The following is a 23,155-nucleotide window of genomic DNA, read 5'->3' on the forward strand; positions in this document are numbered from 1 at the left end:
GACCTTAGAGGATGGAGGTGGAGCCTATCCCATTTCCTGTTTCTAGCTCCATGATGGAATCAAAGAACTGGGAATTGATAATAACAACTAACATTAATTGAGTTCTTACTGTTTGCTGGGCATGCCATAAACACATTACCTGACTCATTTCTTCCTTATAACCACTCTATCACTCTATGTGAAAGGGAGTTTTAGTTCCCATTTTATAGAGGATAACACTGAGCCACCCACTCTGTGTAGCTTGCCCAAGGTCACACATGCTAGCAGTGGCAGAGCTGGGGTTTGAACCTGGGCAGTGTGCTTCTATCTGTGCTCCTCATCAATACTGCAGAAAACGGTCTGGTCAGTAGAAGCTGGAATCATCATTTTTAACTGACACTTATTGTATCATAGAATCTTCAAGTTGGAAGAGACCTTGAAGTTCATCTGCTCCAACAGTCAATGAAAGCTGAGATTCCTTTAACAAGTCCATCTCCCTTGAAAGCCTTGACTAGACTTCTCATGGCTAGGAGGGCTGTCTGTTCAATGGCAGCCTACTCACTTTAGAATTCTTCTTCTATTGAGTTTTATTTCTCTGTTATTTATACTCATTGATCCTAGCTTCCCCTCTGGAATAACTCAGAATGATCTTTTATTGCTATAGTCAACAATTTGAGAAAGACCAGCTGTGAACTCTAAGGCAATGTTTTTGAAGCCAAATGATAAGGCTTTAATAAATCATAAAGTTTTGGGAAAAAAGCTCTGGGAAAAAATACTGAGAAGTACAATTTCAAAAAGAAAAAAAAAAATTCACCTTTGTAAGCCACCAGAAATCTACATGACGGTAGAAGATTTAACCTTCTATAACCCAATAGGATTTTTTCAGTTTTCTTACAGGAAATTCCCACAGAGTGGGAGGCTGAGTTTGTAGACTGGCAAAACTGCTCTTTCCGTAATCACTGCTAATAAGTCAAGAGCTATGTCTATGTGTGCGTGTTTGTGTGTGTGTGTGTGTGTGTGTGTGTGTGTGTGTGTGTGTGTGTGTGTTAAACAGGCACTCCTTTACTAACAGGTAGTGTCCAGCCTGATCTTGGTTGTGGCATATATTGATGGAGGGATCTCAGGCCTACCAAGTTTGATTATGTAGTAAAAGGCCTCGCTATCCACAGGAAGAAAGTCTGATGTCTATGACAACCAGAAGAACATGCGGCTCAGGGCTGGAAAAGCTGAACGATGCATGTAAAAGACATCAGCCCAGCCCTGGAGCTGAGTGGGCTGCTCTGCATCGCTGGAACACAGCGAGGAATCCTTGGCCAGGATGCAGGAGGGCAGAGAGAGCAGCCAGGACTAGGTGGACAAATGGGCACAAAGGACATTTAGGAAAAGTAGAGGTAAGAACAAAGGTGGGCTCCTTTGAAGAGAGTCCATTTCCTCTTGAATGCAGTTCAAGTAGGGAGAAATCTGGCTAATACTAGTGAGGAACTGGTAAGGCTGGTTTTCCTTTGTAATTTACAAAATTATGGAAATATATCCCCTATAATTTCTCTGTGCTATTGAATGCCAGTGGGTGCGAATACACATTAGTTGGCCGTTTTAAGGATAATTTATACAAGCTAGAACTCACAAAAGAATGAAATATTAAGTATCACTAAATACATATATATCTGGGCTTGAGAAAATGCTTTCACAATTAGGTTTTCTTTTTCTCTCTCTCTCTCTTTTTTTTACCTTATGTTTGTCAAGCAGTTGTTGGATTTCCTCTTTGGAAGACACGATGATTTTCTGGTCCCCTGCCATCTTCTCCTGACCAGTTTCCAGCAGGTCAGCCAGATCCTGCAGGGCCCTTTCATACTGACTCCTCAGTGTGAGGTTCTGGTTCAGGCCACTGCGCCGGGAGCCAATGATCATCGTCAGCTCGTCGTACATGTCCTGAGAGACGGAGACAGCAACACGCACTCTCGATTCAGAGGCTGGCACCTCTTTAGAAGCATGTTAACCAGACAGCACCATGGCCCAATCAAGAAAGCTCCTCCAGGGATGTGACCTAAGGGAATCCTCTGCCTGTAGGTCATCTGCCTGTCATTCTTATGACTCTTACTTTGAAAACTTCTCTGAAAGAAGATAAGCTTTGGACCTCTATTCCCATGCCTATATATTTTACATGATTGCAACTTTACAACGTCTTGATATCTGGTAGTTCAAGGTCTCTCATTAATATTGTTCAGTATTCTTATCTTTTTTCTTTCATAATTTATTTCATTTTTAATTGACAAATAATAAAGTACAACAGAGAAAGTGAAAAAAAAAAGAACTGTATTCATAAGGATTTAAAGTATGGAGTCACTGGGGGAAAAGATGAAATAAATATTCAATAAGTATAATGTGAAAACAATTCAACTATTTGGGGAAAAGTAAAGTTAGAGTCTTATCTCATGCCATATACCAAGATGCAATTTAGATTGATTAAAAAATAAAAATGTAAATAAAGGAAAAAGGAAAGTAAAAAACTAAAAGGAAATAAAAATGTGTTTACAAAAATAAGCTTAGTATTTTAAGATTCCAAAGGATATGCAAAAATGTTCCTAGAAATGATATATGAGGTAGTTTTAAAAACTATTTTCTCAGGATAGCAACAGTTTATGATGAGATGTGGGGTTAAAATATTGAAAAATTATCCATGTGGTTGAGTAGGTGTCACAGAAAATGCAATTCCAATTTTTAGAATGTTCTCAATGTTTATATACTTTTGGAGTAATTGAGTACAGTACTCTTAATATTCTTTTTCTACTAAATAACAATCAGATTTGAAAGTATCCCTCAAACAAAGAGCTAGAGAAATAGGAGAATTTGATGTGAGCAGAAAGACTTTAAGACTTAAGAAGGCAATGTTTTTGCCAAATGTGGTGGGGTAAATAACTATTTAAACTGGAAAGACATTTTAAGAGATGATGACACACCAAACACAAAATTTATTTGAGGCATGTGGACCTGATTAATGTATGACATTAAGGCTTAGCAGACCAAAATGGTTGGTTCAATCTGGAAAAATTCAACTTTAATGCCTATTTACAGCTATGACGTTTGACTCTTACACCTGATGCTTAAGTGCTGTTGGAAAAGCATCTACCAAGGTACAAAGTGGGGGTGGTGGGCTTATGACAGTATGAACTATTAGGTAAAAGAATGAGATAGTTACTAGACTTGTGCTACTAATCCTCAGTAGTTCTGCAACAAAGCACAGAGACAAACTCTAACATGTGTGTGTGTGACTGTAGATAATTGTACACAATTTTTTTCTTAATATGATGTAACTGTGTTGCCTATCAGATGCTAAATTTTGCTGGTCAAATATCTCAGTATCTTTCTCCCACTCCAATATCAGATTCTTGAGTAAGTGTCAGATCTAGGAAAGCAAATTAACCCAAAGTGTTATTCTCTATTCCTGAAAGACACCAAGAAGCCTGTTTAGATTTCAACTACCTTCTAGTTTAATTTTTGTTGTTGTTGTTCTAGAAATGAAACAATGTCTCTATTCCATTCAAACATGTATAGAAGATAAACCATAGTTTTTGAATACCTTAAAGAAACCACTTTCTAAAAAGTATCACCTTGAGTATTTGTTTTCTTAAATAGTTTTTGGGGAGATAATGTAATACAGGGTAGATATCCCTCTTTTAGGTAGGATTGACAATTATCATATTTTCTATGGTAGAAAATAATATGGTACAATTAAACTATACCACAGTATTTAACTATCAGAATAGTAACAAAGTAAATGTCAGAAAAAAATATTACTCTTAGAAGCATGAAAACATAACTCATTTTATTGTACTAAATATATTGCAAGTTTCCAAAAATTTTCTAAGTTACTTGAAAGAAAGGTTAGGACCTAAATGACATGAATTTTATAAAGAAAGCCAAGACAATAGAGAAAATAATTTTTCTTGACTTCAAGTTCGGATGTACCACTGAAGCTGAATACTACTGGTTGGAGACTGTACCTGCAGTTTGGAGAGTTCTTGCACGGAAGGCTGCTCGATCTGTAACTTGTCCCCACGCCTTTTCAATTCAATGATCCCTGCATCCAATTCCTTTAGTCCCTCTTCAGCCTGTTGTATTGCCTATGGAAGATTTATGACATTTCATTAAAACTCCCGGGAACAAATTCCCCACAGAAAATGTGATTGTTGCGTCTCTTTGTGTTCCTCCTCCCTCCACATAAAACCTTTTCGATACATACAAAAGGAATCACTTCAACAAAACATTAAAAAATGCTAAGATATTATATAGAAAAAGAGAAGGCAGCCCTTTATTATACTACAGATAAGTTACCTTAAAGGTAAGGAGGTAGGAGGGATTTAGGATAGAGGGTTGGGAGAAGGATGGCTTCCTTAAACCACAAAGGGAGTCTGTGATTAGCAACACTTACCAAAGAAGCCTGACTGAAGACAAAGTTAAGCAAAAGGTATTTGCCTGAGATTTTCTAGGGAACCATGTTCTGGTGTCTTGCAATGTAGTTGTGAGCATCTTTGAAGAAGATTCAATGAGGCAACAAGCAAATATGTTACAGCACAGTCAAGGAATGCCTGCTCATAGCTGTGAAGTGGAAAGTCAGCCTTATTGCTAAGCCTTGCCTTCCCAGTGTGAGGTCTACAAGAAGCTGAATCTCATCCTGGCCTTCAAGGAGCTGATGGTTAGGAAACCAGAGTAAATAGAAGAAATCAAAGCAAGGCTGAGTACAATTAAGTACTAAACCTGATAATGCAACTCATCCCCCTTCCTGGGACCAGGAATCCTGGAGCAGTTTAAGTAGGCTTTTGGAAGAAGGGCAACCTCAGTTGCCCTGGAAGGATGACAAGAACATAGACTCCAGATGGCAGATGAAACATATGTATCCAATTTTCTCATTTTTGAAACCCCCTACGACCAGAGCAAATATTGTTTGCTTGTTTTTTGGTACTTTTTTCCTTCATAAATCTACAAGGACATGAAAACAAGAAAGAATACAATGCCAACAAAATTGTAGAAGTTGGAGATCAGAAGGATACATGATATTTAACTTAGGAAATCTGCAGAAGCTGAATCCTAAGCTAGCAGAGGATCTACACCACCAAATTTAGAGCAAGAGAACTCTCTGGAACTCTGGGTGAAGTGGGACGGGGTGTGAAGTTAGGAAGGTTAGAGAAAAGCTGCCCAAAGAGTAGTTAAGTCCTCAGATCCCCATCCTTATTCCATATTGTTCCTTTCCTTCCCTGCTGAAAGATTGAAAGTTTGTTTTCTGGAGAAGGTAAAACAGACTGAGTGGCTTCCGACACAGCTGTGGGCATGAGCGCTTGCCTGAAAACAGGGGAAGTCAATAGATGCCCACAGAATGCTGACTGCAGGGCCCCTGCGTCTTCTCTCCCTGAAGAAGTGCCGCAGCTAGGCCTCTACTCTCCAGACAGGAGGAGGAAAAATATCTGAAAAGACTAGCAGGCCTGAAAATTTGACACAAGGATCCTCTAACAAATGGTCCACGCAGGCCACGCTGCAGTAAACCCTGCAATTGTCAAGCTCCATTCACAGACGAAGTTCCCTTTCAGCATTCGTAAACATGAGCAGACAATAAAGGACTTCAGTACACCTGTCAGTAATATGAAAGAGACCAACACAAGCAAATAAACAAAAGCAACTTAAAGGGAAAGAGATTATATAGGAAAAATAAAACTTTAATAAAAAATCATTAATATACCCAAAGAGATTATAAAAGATAATGCATTCATTAACAAAAGAACAAAATACTATAAAAAAGGGTCATTCAGAGAACCAAAATGAGCTCTAGGGGAATTAAACACATGAGAACAGAAGTGCAAGACTGAGTAGAAAAGTCTGGAGTTGAAATCGAGGCAGTCTCCCAGAAAGAGGAGCAAAAAGACAAAGAGAGAAAGGTCTCTTGATAAGGACATTAGAGGACTGCACCAGAATAGCCAATATCTGATTAATAGGAGTTCTCCAGAATGGGAGACAGATAAAATGGAGGAATGAAAACTATTAAATAAATCAGTAGAAAATTTTCAAAAATGGAAAGACGAGAGCAGCCAAATCAAAAGATCTCATTGAGCTCCCAGCCCAGCAATTAAAAATAGACCCTCCCCAAGGCACGTGATTGTGAAATTTCAGAACACTGGAGAACTTTGAGCATTAGAATGCTTTTTTAATTTCCTCAAGCCAACACTGGAAGCTAGAAAATAGGGTAAAAGCCTCCAAACTCCGAAAGAATTGATTTCCCACCAGGAAGTCTATAAAGAGCCAAGCTATCAAAAAAACATGACAAAAGAACATTTTCAGACACACAACAACTTGAAAAATGTACCTTCATTCTTCCCTTTCTTAGGAAGGCTATGCACTAGCCAAGCAAGGACGCAAAGTATTAAAGAGAAAGACTTGGGGCTCAGCAAACAGATCCAACATAGGAAGGAACGAAGGGATTCTCAGGATAGTGGAGAAGGGAGATCCGAGGAAGACAACTGTGCACACGGCTTATGACGCAACAGGTCTGTTCTAGATTGAGACAACATGTCTCAAGAGATGAACATATTGAGTGAGGGGTGTCGCCCCCATGCCTTCTACTATTATTGCCTTTTTAATACAAGTTGGGTATGGGTGAGATTAGCACATTCATTAGTTGCTTTCCATTATTCAAAGAAAAAAATCTATTTATTTATCTGTGACATTTTTTAGAATCACATATATTATAACCCCCCCAAAAAAGGTTCTTTCATGTGGAAGATATGACATCAAAAATTATTTTTAAGTGGGGGGAAATTAGGAATCTCTTTAAAAAGCAGATGAATCGGGCTCCGTGGCACAATGGATAGCACATTGGACTTCTAAAAAGCAGATGAAATTATAAGAAAGATGGCATTCATGTATAATTTTGCAAACTATTTGAGGTGACTCTCCCTCACTCTTTTACACATACATAATACATAAACAACTCCCCCCAAGGTGATCTCTATTTCAGGTGATTCTCTATAGACTACTCATAGATCCCTTATGGGTCCACTGAAATTAGGTTAAGAAATTCTATTAAAACACACATTTTCCATAATTACTTAGCTTATGAAACAGGAAATATTCTACCACCCCTCCCACTTCTTCACTCCTTGTTTTCACTGCCATTATGCTAGTTCAAGTTCATTCACTGTCACACAGTGCAGCTACATGAAACCTCACAATGGATCCCGTTTCCTGACCCTGGTGCTGTCACATAAACCACCCAGAAGCAGGATGTGGAACTTACATTCATTCCTGCCCTCAAACATCCCCAGTGATGTTCCACAGCCAGGGATCTCCAACACGAGTACAAGTACCCAAAAGTGCACAAGATGATCTATCAGGATGAAATACTACATTTTGCATTTATATTCAACCTCATTCATTTTTAATTTTCATTTGTGCGTATGTTTTATGAGATAACATACTATTGATACTTATAATTTATAAATAAGTAAATATACACACATTTGTGGTGTGTGCTTATTTCTTTTTTTAGCCAGTTGGGTATGCAATCAATAAAGTGTGGAGACCAAACTCTCTGACATTCAACAGGCCCTAGAAACTGCCACAAATTTACACATCCAATCTTATTTCCCCTCAATCACTCTCATTCATCCTAAATTAAGCTAAATAGGATCACCTACAGTTCTCCCTAAGTGGTCAGAATTGTCTAACATTTATGTTTTTGTTCTTGCTGCCCTCTTTACCTTGAGACCTTTCTTCCCAGTTGCTGTGTGTCCACACTCCCGAGTTCAGTTCAGATCTCCCTCTATAAAGCCTTCCCTGGTCATCCCCTGCTGGAGGCAAGCCACCCGCTTCTGAATGTCTACAGTGCTTTGTACCTCTCCCAGGACAGTCGACTTTCTGCCCTCTGGTACTGAGGATCATGTCTAATCTTATCATTAGGAGGCAAACTCCTTCAGGTCAGCATCTGTCACAGGTACCTTTTCCTATCTCACATTTCCTAATTCCATGAATGTCACCTGGCCTGTTACTCAAACCAAGTACTCAAAATGAAAAATATGACAAACAAAAATGCTATGGTAAGCCATTCATCTTTCATAAAATGTTTAGAATGTCATAGTAAATCATATCTCCTCTATGCATTTGCTATTGTAGGAAAAGGCAGCTCTGTAAATACCTCTATTTGTTCTGCCACAGGCTGGTCAAACACATTTGCCAGTTTCTGCAGAATGATGTATTTGTTGTCAGCCAGGGATGTAAATAGCACCTTCAGATCATTCTGAGAAGGAAAGCAACAGAAAGAATTAACACGTATACCAGGGAATTCAAAATACTTGTAAAGATAACACAGATTCTTTTTTTTTTTTTTTTTTGAGACAGAGCCTCGCTCTGTTGCCCGGGCTAGAGTGAGTGCCGTGGCGTCAGCCTAGCTCACAGCAACCTCAAACTCCTGGGCTTAAGCGATCGTACTGCCTCAGCCTCCCGAGTAAGCTGGGACTACAGGCATGCGCCACCATGCCCAGCTAATTTTTTCTATATATATTTTTTAGTTGGCCAGATAATTTCTATTTTTTTTTTTTTTTTTTAGTAGAGATGGGGTCTCACTCTTGCTCAGGCTGGTCTCAAACTCCTGACCTCAAGCGATCCTCCCGCCTCGGCCTCCCAGAGTGCTAGGATTACAGGCGTGAGCCACCACGCCCGGCCTAACACAGATTCTTACAAATAATATGTAGGCATAGAAATTTAGTTTCCAGGATAAACAATACTGTGCTATGGGAAAGTAAAAGGAACAGGTAACAATTTACTTAGATGCTAAGGTTAACTTTTGAAGACTTTGCTACCCAAACAGTTTTCTACATAATACAAGTGGAGATGAAGCACACAAGTAAAAGGCAATATTGGTCATCCTAATCTTGTTACATCTGAAATAAATGGACACATTCAAACATTGTAGCAGAAATATTATGCTAATGAATTTTATTTAGGAAAACAACCTATAGGTGTTACCCTGATTTGGGAAATAATATGATTCTTAAGAATAATATGATTCCCTATTTCCTCTTTCCTCCCTTCCTTCCCTCCGTTTACTTCTCCTATATTGAAAGAATTTGCACAAGCTTATAAAAAGCCATTCAGAAGTTTAGAAAATAAATATTATCTGTGATGACCAGAGACATATGAAAAGATCTTAGCTAAGTATTTGTTCATAAACTCATCTAAGTGTTCAAATATACTGAGAGAGACTAGTACAAAAAAGAAAACATCAGAATTTTGGTGCTCAATTCCAAAAAGAATAAAAAGCTAGAACAACATTTAAATGATAAAAAGTTTAACTTTCCCCCTGAAATAACAGCAAATAAGCTCTATTCATTAATAATAAGCAAATGTACAGATGGGCTGGTATGTTCAGCAGAAGTTGAAGCTCATCTTCTTTGCCGGGGGCTGAGCATGTTCGAGTGCACATCACCAACATGCAAAAATTCTGACTGTCTCATGGGGAGAGTGATAATCATGCAAAGGGAGAAAAATACATCCTTAAGGATGTATGAAGACATCATAAAACAAATGCAAAGCTAAAAAGCAAAATAACAGGTGAATTATGCAATGAAAAAAATAAAAATGAAAATAGAGTGCTGACCATGAGAACTAGAATAATGGCCATTAACCAAAATGCAAACTAATCTGCAAGCTTGGTGGCTAGCCAATTAAATAAGACATTATAATAACAACAGTGGAAAATGATGCCAGAAACAAGAGTTCTGTACATGAGCAATGATCAGTTTGTATCATTCAACTGCGTTCATGGGGAGTTTGTGTGGGTCATGAGAACTATCACACATCCATCTGTTTGTAAGCCTGGTAGAAGATGTTTCCCATTCAACAGATTCAAAAGAAATAAAGTCTCCACTATCTACATATATGTATAACAACATCAGTTCAATTAATCTAAATGAGTAGATAAAAATAACATAACATGGGTTAGAAATGAAGACTGTGTATTTCCTGTATACCATCTTCATTTTTTTTTTTTTTTTTTGAGATAGACTCTCACTCCGTCACCCTGGATAGAGTGCAGTGGCATCAGCCTAGCCCACAGCAACCTCAAACTCCTGGGCTCAAGTGAGCCTCGTGCCTCAGTCTCCAGAGTAGCTGGGATTACAGGTACATGCCACCACACCTGGCTAATTCTTCTATCTTTAGTAGAGACGGGTCTCACTCTGGCTCAGACCGGTCTCAAACTCCAGAACCCAGGCAATCCTCCCACTTCGGCCTCCCAGAGTGCTAGGATTACAGGTGTGAGCTACCACGTCCAGCCCATCTTTATATTTTTAATAGCATATTTTTTCTCTCATACCTATATTCTACTCAAGATAATAGAAAACAGAGTTCACATTCCTGGAAGCCACACTAATTATTGGGAGAGGCCAGACAGGAAGACAGTAAAGCAGAGAAAATGACTGATTTAAAAATTACTAAATAAAAGACTTTAAGAGGTGCTAATAATCACATGGAGGTTGACATTCTCTTAAAAATAAAAATCCAAAGGATTTAACAATTTTTTATTACTGTACTTGTGATATGGCAGGATAACTAAGGTATCTGACATGTTACACACAAGAGAGACGTCAGTATTTTTTTTCTTATAGTCACTGGAATTAAGGGGCAAGATTCTAGCTGTTGAGAAACAGATCCATAGAAAGTTTCCAACTTTAAAATCGGTTGTGCTGCCTCACTCATTTGTTAAAGAATTCTTCCATTCCTTTTCCACTTTTAAAAATAACTTAAAATACTCCATTACATGCTCGGGAAATTTATTTGGGGTTAAGTCTATGGATTAAAATATTTTAAAACACAGAACAGTTGATAATTGACTTCATTGTGATTCCATATATATAACATACATCTATATAACATCTATGCATCCTTCCAGGTAGTCTTTTGGGTATGCAATAATGTTAGCAGTCTGGCAAAAGCTAACACTCAAAGGTTAAATGCAGAATCAAGACACACCGTTCCAATAGCTATCGAGCACTGACAGCATACCAGGTGCTTGGTACAAAGTAAAATAAAATGGTTTGTGACTTGACATTTAATTATGTTAACACTGGAACTCTGTCTCTCAATTAAACTGGAACACAAACATTTTGAAATGTCAGTTTTTGTTCGTGAGCTGGCCATCAACAAGTAGAAACTTGTTGGCAGAAGAAAAATAGAGAATGTGATTTAGAGAGACTTTCCCAGTTACATGTTCTCTTAGTCCTCTACAACAAAATAAATTCCAGAGTATTCGTGCTTGGTTCATCTTTTACTGTAACTGGTGATAATTACCAATAAAATTTAAAAGTACTAAAGTACTAAAGATACTAATATAGTAAATACAATTCATAAAGGGGAAATATGCTTCTGAGTGAGACATACATTTGCCCTTTTTAACCCACCTCATTCATAGCTGATAGACTAGAATGCTGTTATAAATCCATGTATTATTTAAGGAAAGATAAATTGCAGAGTAATGAAACAAGTTTCCATAAGTTACACAACTGTCTTCCTGGGATCTTGCATCCTAAACTAAATACCCAAATCATCAACTCCTGCTTTTCTGACTTTAAGAGAAATGCTCTTTCCTCTCTATGTACTGCACAACCTAACAGATATGGATGCAAAAATCCAGTTCAGGTCATCCCTTTAAACCACAGATTTGCAAACCCAAATGTCTACTGTGGCCTTCATCAGAGTATCTTAAATTCTCTTTCATATCCTTTGCCAAGCATGGTACCACTGGTGACTCACTCTTGTTCATGGGTCAATGGCCCCACTACCCACCACTTTCCCTGTCAGTCACTGTCCCCCAGATGTTCAAGTTAGAATCCTTGGAGTTGCTCAGCTGTCCCCCTCTCTCTCATTCCTCATACTCAAACCATCAACAAACATGTCCTCTTGATTGATACCAAGTAACATCTTGAGTAGGTCTACTAGTTTCCATTTCCCCTGCTAACACCCTAACACTATAAAATACAAAATTATTCTTTGAGTCAAAATCCTGTCTCTAGTTCTTCATGGTTGAATAACCTTGGGGAAGAAATTTAACTTTTCTCTTGGTTTCAGATCCTATATGTCTTATAATACTATTTATTATTAATAGCAACAACAATAACAAAACTTGTTGAGTGCTTACTATGTATCAGACACTGTTCTGATAATATTAAATATCTGGACTCATTTCATCCTCATACATTCTATGAGGCAATTACTATGGGTGTGACTTAATAGCCAAGGACACTAAGGCCCAGAGAAGTTAAGCAGCTAAGCTGATACAGCAATAAGTGACAAAACCACAATTTGAACTCAAGAGTGTTGGCTTCAGAGACCATGTTTTTAATTTTTACTCTTCTGCATTTGCAAATTTAATATTAGAACAATGTTTACCTAATAAGTATGTTGCAAAGAGTAAAGACAATGATACATGTGAAATTTTTTTGTGAATATAAACATGAATATAATGTGAATATAAATGTTTTTGATAATTTTACCCTGTAGTTTTAAGAATGTAGGCTACTGGAAGCCAGAGGTAATTAATCCTTCCAGACAAACATCTAGAAAGTTCCATGTTTCTTGGTTAATGCTGCATTTGACATTTTGCAATTTTTTTTTCACAAATCAAAATTTTACATTAAACTCTTCACCCTAATTATGTGTATCTATTTTATAAATCTTCCATCTTTGTTAAAAATAGCATTCAATTAAAACTTAAGTATCCCCAAAGGGTGCTTTTTTTTTTAAGGAATGAAAAATCAACACTAAAAGTTTGGCAGCAGCTTTTGCATTTGTTTCCGGGACCAGTCATGAGAAAAATTTCATAAGCCCACAATTATTTAGTTGGCAATGGAATTATAATATAGGGCTATAAGGCAATAAATCTAAGGAGTTAGGATTAAAAAGTAATACATTTTAACACAGGTAGTATGTACACTACAGGCACTTTCAAAAACTTGTAGGTATTGGAGTCTATGGTCCTTTCTATATTCCTGCACTTACTGCATGTCTTTTGGTAACATGTTTTAAACTCTACTATTATCAACTAGATTATAATTACAATGAGCCATAAATTTGACTTTTATTGGTTGAATTTAAAATTCTATTCAGCCCTTTGTTGTTTTAAAAAGTTTTAATTTTTATAGCTGGGCATGGTGGCATATGCCTATAGTCCCAGCTACTTGGGAGGCTGAGGCAGAAGGATTGTTTGAGCCCAGGAGTTTGAGGTTGCTCTGAGCTAGGCTGATGCCACGGCACTCTAGCCTGGGCAACAGAGTGAAAGTGAGACTCTGTCTTAAAAAAAAAAGTTTTAATTTTTAATTATTATGGGTACACAATGGTTGTATATATTTTTAGGGTACATGTGATATTTTGATACAGGCATACAATGTGAATTAATCAAATCAGGGTAATTGGGGTATCCATCACTTCTGGAATTTATCATTTCTTTGTCTAACACAATTGTTCATTATAGTCATTGTGTTGTCCTATCAAATATTGTTCATTCTATCTAACAGTATTTTTGTATCCATTAACCATCCCCACTTTATCCCCCATTCCCTGCTACCCTTCCCAGCCTGTGTTAACTATCACGCTACTCTGTCTCCATTAGATCAATTGTTTTAATATTTAGCTCTCACATGAATGAGAACATGTGATATTTGTCTTTCTTTTCAGCCCTTAGTTTAATTAGGTGGTTTTCTCAACCTTCCATTTCTAGGAGCATGAAACTTTTAGGTTTTTTTCTTTTCTTTTTTTTTTTTGAGACAGAGTGTCACTTTGTTGCCCTGGCTAGAGTGAGTGCCGTGGGGTCAGCCTAGCTCATAGCAACCTCAAACTCCTTGGCTTAAGCGATCCTCCTGCCTCAGCCTCCCGAGTAGCTGGGACTACAGGCATGCGCCACCATGCCCGGCTAATTTTTTCTATATATATTTTAGTTGGCCAGCTAATTTGTTTCTATTTTTAGTAGAGACGGGGTCTCGCTCTTGCTCAGGCTGGTCTCGAACTCCTGACCTCGAGTAATCCACCCGCCTCGACCTCCCAGAGTGCTAGGATTACAGGCGTGAGCCACCGCGCCCGGCTGAAACTTTTAGTTTTCTAACACTTTATTCCAATACCCTTGATTTTCTGCAATGCTCTTGCTCATCATTGTACATTGGGAAAAAAATTGTTTTGTAACATACCTCAATAAGACACCCTGTCGATTATTATTGAATATATCCAGAGAATGGTCAAAACTCTTTAATAGTGTCTTACTTACCTGGAAGCTTAGTATTTGCTGAAGTCTTTCCTTCATCTGACAACAACGCTGATTCACTACTGAGTCTAGCAAAGACAACCTGCCCAAAAGACAACCCAAGGTATCTTCAATAACATTTCGATTATCGCCATTCTCTGGAAAGGCTTGTGCAAACAAGTTCTTGTTCTTGTCCATTTCTTCAGACATTTCCTTAATGTCTTTGGCAAGAGTCTAGGGTTGATAAAAGAAGAGCCTCATTTCAATGTTTAGATGCATGAATTGATATGCATATCAAGTCATTTCCTCATAGAAAGTCAAATAAATTTCTTATTGCTTAGTAATAATTACACCTAAGGCAAGTTGAACCTCTTTCGTACATACTTTTATACATTTCAGGCAAGTTTCTCTTGAAGAGAAATATTTTTCTCAGGAACTTTACATCACTAGCTAATAATACTATACATTGGTTAAAAAATGAGTTTTGTAAAAGGTTATTTAAGAATTCAGTACATTTTTTAGCCTAGGTTTCCTATGTGGAAGATTTATGATAATCAATATTGTTTCTACAAAAAGTTCTCCATTTTTTCCTCCTCTTACATACACAAGATAAAGAATAAAAACACAAAACATAAATGTCTTTGAGCGTATTTTGTATTTAAGCAATTCTGTTCTGCATGATGCTGCATGGAAACACACCCAATTTGTTCTCTATTAAAAATTATTTTATGCTTGGCCTTCTTTATACATAAATTAATTATCCAATATCAAAATTTCACATGCTCTGTACTGTCACACATGCACAGACAGAAACTGCCAAACTTACCTCTTGGTTGAAGAGACAAGTTTCTGCTTCTTCTGGTAAAAGTGCTGTGGCAACAAATAAACGTTCTTCAACATCGTCCAACCAAGTAGAGGTAGCTGAGACCCCATCATATAACTTCTGTTCCAAGTGTATACTCTGCCTCTTTGTCCCTCCACCCTGGAAAACAAACGCACACCAAAAAAAGGGTGAATCAATTATAGTGTTTTGAGGAACCAAAGAAGAATACTAGCACGAGACTTGGGAGGTCTAGTGGCTCTTTGTTTTAGGCCTCATCACTAGTGTTGGGTCTCAACAGTGCATGTACATGGTGGAATAACTTTCTAGAAGCCAAGGAAACCAACACAGGCCAGAGAAGACCCTACAAACCAAGACAAGCACACCGGTATCACAGCCCTACCTGGGATGAAACCTCCTCGAAGGCCTGGTTCAGTCCATCCAGCAAAGATGTGACTGCAGATTTATCTTGGGTCTGCCCGTCCCCTTTGTACAGTGGCACGCCAGACAAGAGTCGATTTGGTCTGCTGTAAAGCTGTAGGCAAACAGGGGCAGCTTATTTAAGAGCATATGACCTATGTCCCAGTTTTCTCATTTAGAAATACACATCGAAGTAGATGCTGGAGACACTGTCCTTATGAAAACCTCTTTGGGAGAAATATAACTTCTACAACACACCATGCCCACTAAACACAGTGACTAGCTTTAGCAATGGCAATGTCTTCACTGGTGGATTAAAAGGAAAAAAGTGGTGGAAAAAAGTGCCTGACAGATACTAAGAATAAGTTCTGGCATTTTTATTACACAGTAGGGTGAATATAGTTAACAGTAATGTTTTATATATTTCAAAATAGCTAGAAGAGAGGATTTTGAATGTTCTCATCACAAAGAAATAATCAATATTTGAGATGATGGATATGCTAATTACCCTGATTTGATCATTACACAGCATATACATGTATCAAAATATCACACTGTACCCCATAAATAAGTATAATTACGTGTCAACTAAAAATAAAATAATAACAAAAAATAAAGTCAAGAAAAAGGAAAGCTCAATAAAATAAGAAAATAAAATTAAAAGGTAGCTTGTAAAATTTATGAAATAAATAAAACCAAAACATAAATAAATTAGAAACAGAAAGCATGAGAACAGACATTGCTGAACATGGAATTACTTGCATAGAGAAAAATCTTGCAATAATCAGATGAAAAGTGAATGTAAATTAAAAAAATACAAAGATCAATGCAACTAAAGAGAAGTCAATAGATACAGGAAAAAGATAAAAGATGATCTAACATAAGGATAGTTGATATCCCTGAAGCAGAGATATAACAAATCTAACAAAAAATAAATTTAAATTATACAAGAAAAATTCCCTAAAATAAGTAAAAAAGCAAATCTTGATTCTTATATATAAAAAATAAGATATTGTGTTACAAGAATAGTATGATAACAGAACACTTAACACCAGACATAACCTAGATAAGCTACTGAAACTTAAAAAAAAAGAAATAATTCTTCTGGAATCCAGACAGAGGACCAAAAAAATTAAGGGGAAAAATAGTAGATTGATCTTACATTTATCTAAAGCTTCATTCAATGCCAGAAGACGGTAACAAACACACACACACACACACACACACACACACACACTTACATATATATAAATTCTGAAGGAATAAAAGCATGACAGAAGAATATTACAGCAAAATGTCCATCAAATATACAGGGCAACTAGCTGATATTCCCAAACATAACTAATCTGAATTCTTGAAAAAAAAATTACTTGACAATGAAACATAGATATTTAAGAGCTGAATCAAAACTTAAAAATTTAAGAATTAAAGAGATATGCTAAAAGGACTGGTCATGAGCATTGATGACTTTAAAGATTAAGTTGAGGCCAGGCGCGGTGGCTCACGCCTGTAATCCTAGCACTCTGGGAGGCCGAGGCGGGAGGATCGCTTGAGGTCAGGAGTTCGAGATCAGCCTGAGCAAGAGAGAGACCCCTATCTCTACTAAAAATAGAAAGAAATTATCTGGCCAACTAAAAATATATATAGAAAAAATTAGCTAGACATGGTGGCGCATGCCTGTAGTCCCAGCTACTCGGGAGGCTGAGGCAGTAGGATTGCTTAAGCCCAGGAGTTTAAGGTTGCTGTGAGCTAGGCTGACGCCACGGCACTCACTCTAGCCCAGGCAACAGAGCAAGACTCTGTCTCAAAAAAAAAAAAAAAAGATTAAGTTGATTTGCAGACTGTGGGACTTGTTATAATTACTGTTCTTTTTAATTTTCACTTTTGTACTTGGCTGCATAATATGAATTCATTGTAATGAGTGTATGTGATTTTTCAAAACCAGTAGAGTGATAGTATAGTATCAGTTAGTATCACTATCTTTCTCAAAGATAGACTATATAAATTAAAAAATTATTAGCAATCATTTTGTAAATGCCTGAAATCTTATCATAGCCGCTTTCTAAATTTGTCTTCTCTGTTTTAGCACTACCTATAGTAAAATAATCCATCAAAACACCAGACCTAGACTGATCTCTTCATTCTCATTATTAACCTTATCTCCCCTAAATTCTTCTAGGCATACTTTTGGTTCCCCAGTAAGAATCATAGTGTGGCCCAGCATTCAAACTTTTCGATAATGTCTCCAGTCCAACTCAGTTGCCTATGATTTTTCAAAACACCTCCTCCTCTCCTTTCAGGCTGATTACTCATGGTCCCGAAAAATCATAGGAAATATTCCCCGCTGCAGCTGGGATGTCCACACCCCAGCATCCCTTAAAAATCTGCTACTTCTACTTCTACACTTCTTATAGTGACTTTCTTCTTTTTTAAATTTTTTAACCTCTGTTTTCTCTGAGTTCCTGCTTATAGAGTTGTCATGGTTGCTTAATTTTTCAGAAATGTGTGAAATATTTCCTTGTTTGGGTTATAGATCCCCCGAAGCATGAGCTGTGTCTCCTCCTGAAGCCATGCAGGGTGTGCTGCACAGAATCAGTAAACACATTGGAAGTGCGTAGATGAAGAAAAATTGCTCTGAGAGATTAATGCCCTTTGACCTAGTGAACTTCAGGCCAAAAAAACTGTGCCTGTTATTACACTTGAGGGTAGTAAATATATCCACTATACAAAATTGCCAGTAAGGTAGCATGAAAAAGAAGGGACTTTAGGGATCAGATAGGTCTGCACCCCAATTCCAGAGCAACCTCTTAGTCATGAGACCCTGAGAAGTTATCTGAGCTCTGCAAGCCTCAGTTTATAGGTTTACAGAGTGGAGACAATGTCCACCTCACCACCATGTGGTTAGATAGGTTAACACCTAGAACTTAAAATGTGCTCATTAAATGATCATTCCCTTTCTTCTTGGAAACTCTGACAGCTAAACTGCTTCTTCCCTACCTTTTCCCTCACCTCTTCACACCACACAGAGGAAAACAACCCATGAAGCACTTTGTACAAATGAGCAGTGATTCCTAAAAGAAAGGACTCAAATGCAAAAATGTCATTAAAGAAAAGAACATTCAGCACGTTCCATTTCTAGCCCTGAAGGCGAGTGATATATGAACAAGAGCCTAAACTTCAATGGTCCAGGTGTCATGTGGAAATGTCAGCAGCAGCAGGACAAAGTTGGTTCAGTAAGCCCAGCAGGGAGGATGTAGGGGTGCTGGCCCTGACTGAGAGGAAATGTAGCTCTCCAAGATCATAGCAGGTAGTGGACAAGACACCCAGGAAGACGGTCTGCAGATGCTGGATGAATCATGCAGGTGCTTTAAGTCAAATGGACAATGGGTAGAATCCTGGAGTTGGGTGTCTAATGAGTGGAGAATAGTATGTAAGCATAGAATTACATGGTTACATAGAATAAGTAATCATGAATCCAGAAATGTCCTGGATTTATCTGACTTAGGATAGTCAGAAAAGACTGCAGTCTGATTCAGGACTTCACATACCCCCTATATTCAAAGGAACGGGAGAATACTACAACAGGAAGGTGAGCTAGCAGTCAAGTCCGCAGAAATCAAGAATTCAAGCTATGAGTCTTAGGGATGTGTGATCGGGGATTTAAGGGGTAGCTCAAACACAGTTAGAAGGTCCATGCAGAAAGTATAGGGCATCATTTGCCAGGGTGGAGTATGATTCTGGAATAACTGCCTCCAGAAGTGGAGTGCTTTAAATTTCCCAGAGCCGAAGACAGCGGCAAAGAAGGCTCCTGGCCAGATACGGAGAGTGGAAGGCAGGAAGCGTGACAGGCCATGCGGTTTTGTAAAATGGAATAGAAAGAATGGCTCTGGAGAGAATTGGGCATGGCTCCCCACAGCTGCGGGGACACGTTACGACCTTTAGACCATCTCCTTTCAGTTAGTCCTGGCAGTCTGCTTTGTACCGCCTGCTTTGGCAGCCCCTCCTGCCCTCAGATGTACTGCAGTCGCTGACACCCTTAGCTTCGGGTTCAACCTCTCCCAGCCCCTAAGCTAGTCCTGGCCATAGCAGAGAGAGTAGCAGCTTCCTCAGTAAAGGTTCCAGAATTTACCCTAATAAGATCACTGCCCTGGAACGAGCCCAGACGGGCATTGCTGGCCCAGGACATGGGACTGGTCTTCTATCTTCAGAAACCTTCTGGGCCACAGCTGTAGGAGGCATCCCAGATTTTTTGGGTTCCTGGATCACTCATTGGCCCTCTTAACTTTCAAATTCCTCTGATTTCCAGTTGTTCCCTGGCTTGCTTAGAGTGAACTAAGAGTGATTACCTGGTACCATCTGTCACTATATTCAATTCCCGTTGGTTTGGCATGTTTGATGGAACCAAGCCCAACATCACACAGTATCCATCCCAGGAACCAGCCTTATGCTTGGGTCAGTAACCAACGCAGCTAACCACTGGCTTCCTTCCCTTTAGACCCACCAAGGTCCCAATATGTTTCTCATTAAGATCTCCTGAAATTATTAAACACTGGAAGTAGCAATGGAAAATAAGATGACCTGACAATTTAGTTCCAGATATGAGGAATTCCTTTTGTCCTAGATGTGTATATTCTTGATTTGCATTCCTAATTTTCAAGGTTGCAAAAAATTTTTTAAAAAATAGGGCACTTGAAACTTAATGGTTTATGCCAATGAGGAATTATATATTAATCATATTTGAGAAAAACTATTATTCAGAAATCAAATAAATTTTCACATACAAATATATAATTATTAAGGAAAATATGAAACAGGTTAAGAAAAATGTAGAATGAAAAATTTGTTTCCAGTCTTAGTTTGGAATTGATTATGAAAATATAGATTATTGCACAGTTATATTCTTTCAGCATGAGCTGTAGATCCTCTATATTAGTTAACATGTAAAAGAAAAATGTTTGATACCATTTGTTCTTGTTCCTGTTCCAGAACATTCTGTAGTAGTTTCTGCTTGGTACTAAATTCCTGATGAAGGCTTTCCCATTTCATCCTCATCTGGTCTTCCATGGATGATTTCTCCCCTTCCATTCCCAACTCCTGGGATAACACATCAGGTTTTTCGCTATTAGAAGAATAAATAATCTAAATTTACAATGTGTACAAAAAAGCAAAGTGAAGGCAAGTCTCGATTCAATCAATGAAGGAACAGAGTGTCTCATTTTGGGTTTACTGCAGACACACATTTATGGCCTTACTAGAATTTTTAAACATGATAGACAACAGAGATTTTTTAAACCCTTTATATTTTTAAGATAATTTTTATAGTTTTAGGGTTATTTAAATGCAATCCCAGACCATAGATATCATAAGAATACTCATTCCTACTTTTTCAAATTTATATGTATTAGCTATGTCAATACTTTCACAGTTTTCTATTTTGCTTTTTTTTCTTGATGCTTTCCTATTTCCTATATAGTTTGTCATAATATTAATGTACCTGCTGCAATTGCATTTTAGTTTGCTTTCTCTTATCATTTGTCCTCAAAATTCATATATATACACTCTATATATAGTCATCATTGATGTTATATGTCAGCATTGATTAAACTGTAAAAAAGTTTTTTTAAGAAGCTCCCACATCTGTTACCTCCAAAGTTAGTTTTGATTATCTACATTCTAGTCTAGTTCTTACCTATACATATACTGTATTTTCAATTTTATATTTGTATTTAGCTTCATATATACATTTTCTGATACTATTATATAATTTTTAGTATTATATATGCATATAAATTTTTCAGCTTTTTTTATACAAGTGGGCATTTGGGCCTTTTTAATTATTTGGTGTTACATATAATATTTTTCAAATCACCTCCATAGTACATATTTCCTTCTTTACATTATTTCTCTTGAAAAGAAGTTCAGATATGGAGTTAAAAGTATTTGCCAAAGGATACTACCAAACTACAACTTTTAGCAATACACAAACACAGGTTTCATGAAAAGTTTTTTTTTTAATGTTTTAGATTTTAAAAACAGTTTTCTCATAAATCCTCTCAGTTGGCATTTATAATTTTCACAGCACTTCTGTGATTATTGTAAGGGATTATGATTCTAATTCTACAGAGGAGCAAACTGAGGCTCAGAGTTAAGTGACTTTTCCAAATTCATGGTTGTGAAACTAGAATAAAACTCAGACCTGACTCAAAATATAGTGATACTTCTACTTTATTACAATTCCTTTACCTTCCTGCCGTTTAAATCAAAATCTTCAACTTGAAAATTCTCCAACTTCCTTAATTTTTCTTTTAACATTTTACTTTTCTGTGTATAAGACTTTCAAAGTCTCAACTCCAAACCAAGATCCCAAGCTTACTGACCTTACATGTAGGAATTATAGAAATAGACCCATCAAGAACAGTCAAGATATTTACCAGCCACATACATTTATTTTTCAGAATAGCAACAGGGGAAGAGAAGCTCTTGCAGGGAAATCCTCTGCAGTTAGATAGAACTATTCAGTTGGAGGCATCATGGATCTAATTTTACAATAATTTCTTATTTGATTAAAAAAGTGAGCTCATGAGCATCTTCTCTGGACCAATATGCTGAACATATTGGAAAGAAGGCAAACAAGTTATTATATTTTATATAGTTATCAGCTGTGCTCATGCTATGCAAGAAAATGTTCAAAATGCAGGTAAAATTGAAAAACATGACTAAGTTTTTCAGAAGATGTTTAAAATAAAATTTTAAGTGAGATGTTTACATTTCTTCAAATGTCAGGGAAACTGTGAAGAGAAAGTTGAGTGTTTCAGAACATACCCAGCGCCACCAGAGGTCTCTGCAGCCGAATGCTGGGTTAGAATCTCCTCTCCTCGGCTGGCGACGGAGCGGAGGAGGCTCTTCTGCTCGGCCAATTCCTGTTCTAACTCCTGCTCCAGGAAAAGGACAAATGCAAACATTCGTGTTACTTTATGATTATTGTCTACGATCAGGTTCTACATCTATAAAATTCTCAGAGAACTTCGCTAGAAAGCTTTTAAGTTTGTACATTGCATAAAAGGTGTGGTGTGGGTAAATACTCAAATGTGTTTTCAGAGTACTCTATAGCTTTCTTTTGCTTCGATAAAGAATATCTCTGAAAAATCTGGGTGAGGGGAAGGAGAATCAATGGGAAAAGAAAATCTTGCTGGGCAATGGTGCCCTCAAGTGGTACAACATGCACTTTCCCTTTTCAAAATCAGTGTTGTGCAAGCTAGGATGCATCCTTGAGAGCAGCAGCTTAATTTTCCACTTAACTTGATAAACTGGATTATCAATGGACTTGGTCTTATTGCTTCATTATTTGTAATAAATATTCTCGCTCTTTGAGAAAATAAAATATTTTGATATTCCCTTTGCACACAGTTAGGTATCAATGAGGAATCATTCTTATTCATCAAAGCTCATTTGTTTCATTAAGCAACAACGTGCAATCCTACTTTGCGATGGTATCTGCTTGAAAGTAAAAAATAAATTGCATTTCTTAAAAAAAACATGGAATGCACACATTCACCAATTCTCAAAGACCTTCCTGAGATTTTTATTATAATCAAACAGACTCAAATGAGGGCAAATCTGAAAACAGAGTAGGTATCCAAGATAAGGCAGATTGTATTTGCATT

At 37.4% G+C, this 23,155-nt stretch overlaps 1 protein-coding gene across 3 annotated transcripts in view; it reads right to left on the bottom strand.

The window, feature by feature from the left end:
* Positions 1-23,155, bottom strand: part of SYNE1 (spectrin repeat containing nuclear envelope protein 1) — a 427,753-nt gene that overhangs the window by 100,435 nt on the left and 304,163 nt on the right. For all 3 annotated transcript variants that reach the window (XM_045544593.1, XM_045544592.1, XM_045544591.1), the window contains 8 exons: positions 22,314-22,423; positions 20,454-20,610; positions 15,475-15,606; positions 15,078-15,233; positions 14,276-14,485; positions 8,159-8,260; positions 3,981-4,100; positions 1,708-1,908 (listed from right to left, as the gene is read on the bottom strand). In XM_045544593.1, the coding sequence (XP_045400549.1) occupies positions 1,708-1,908; positions 3,981-4,100; positions 8,159-8,260; positions 14,276-14,485; positions 15,078-15,233; positions 15,475-15,606; positions 20,454-20,610; positions 22,314-22,423 (1,188 nt within the window). The remainder of the gene's footprint in view (positions 1-1,707; positions 1,909-3,980; positions 4,101-8,158; positions 8,261-14,275; positions 14,486-15,077; positions 15,234-15,474; positions 15,607-20,453; positions 20,611-22,313; positions 22,424-23,155) is intronic.

The sequence above is a fragment of the Lemur catta genome, chromosome 2 (assembly GCF_020740605.2).
Source record: "Lemur catta isolate mLemCat1 chromosome 2, mLemCat1.pri, whole genome shotgun sequence".
NCBI classification, from domain to species: domain Eukaryota; kingdom Metazoa; phylum Chordata; class Mammalia; order Primates; family Lemuridae; genus Lemur; species Lemur catta.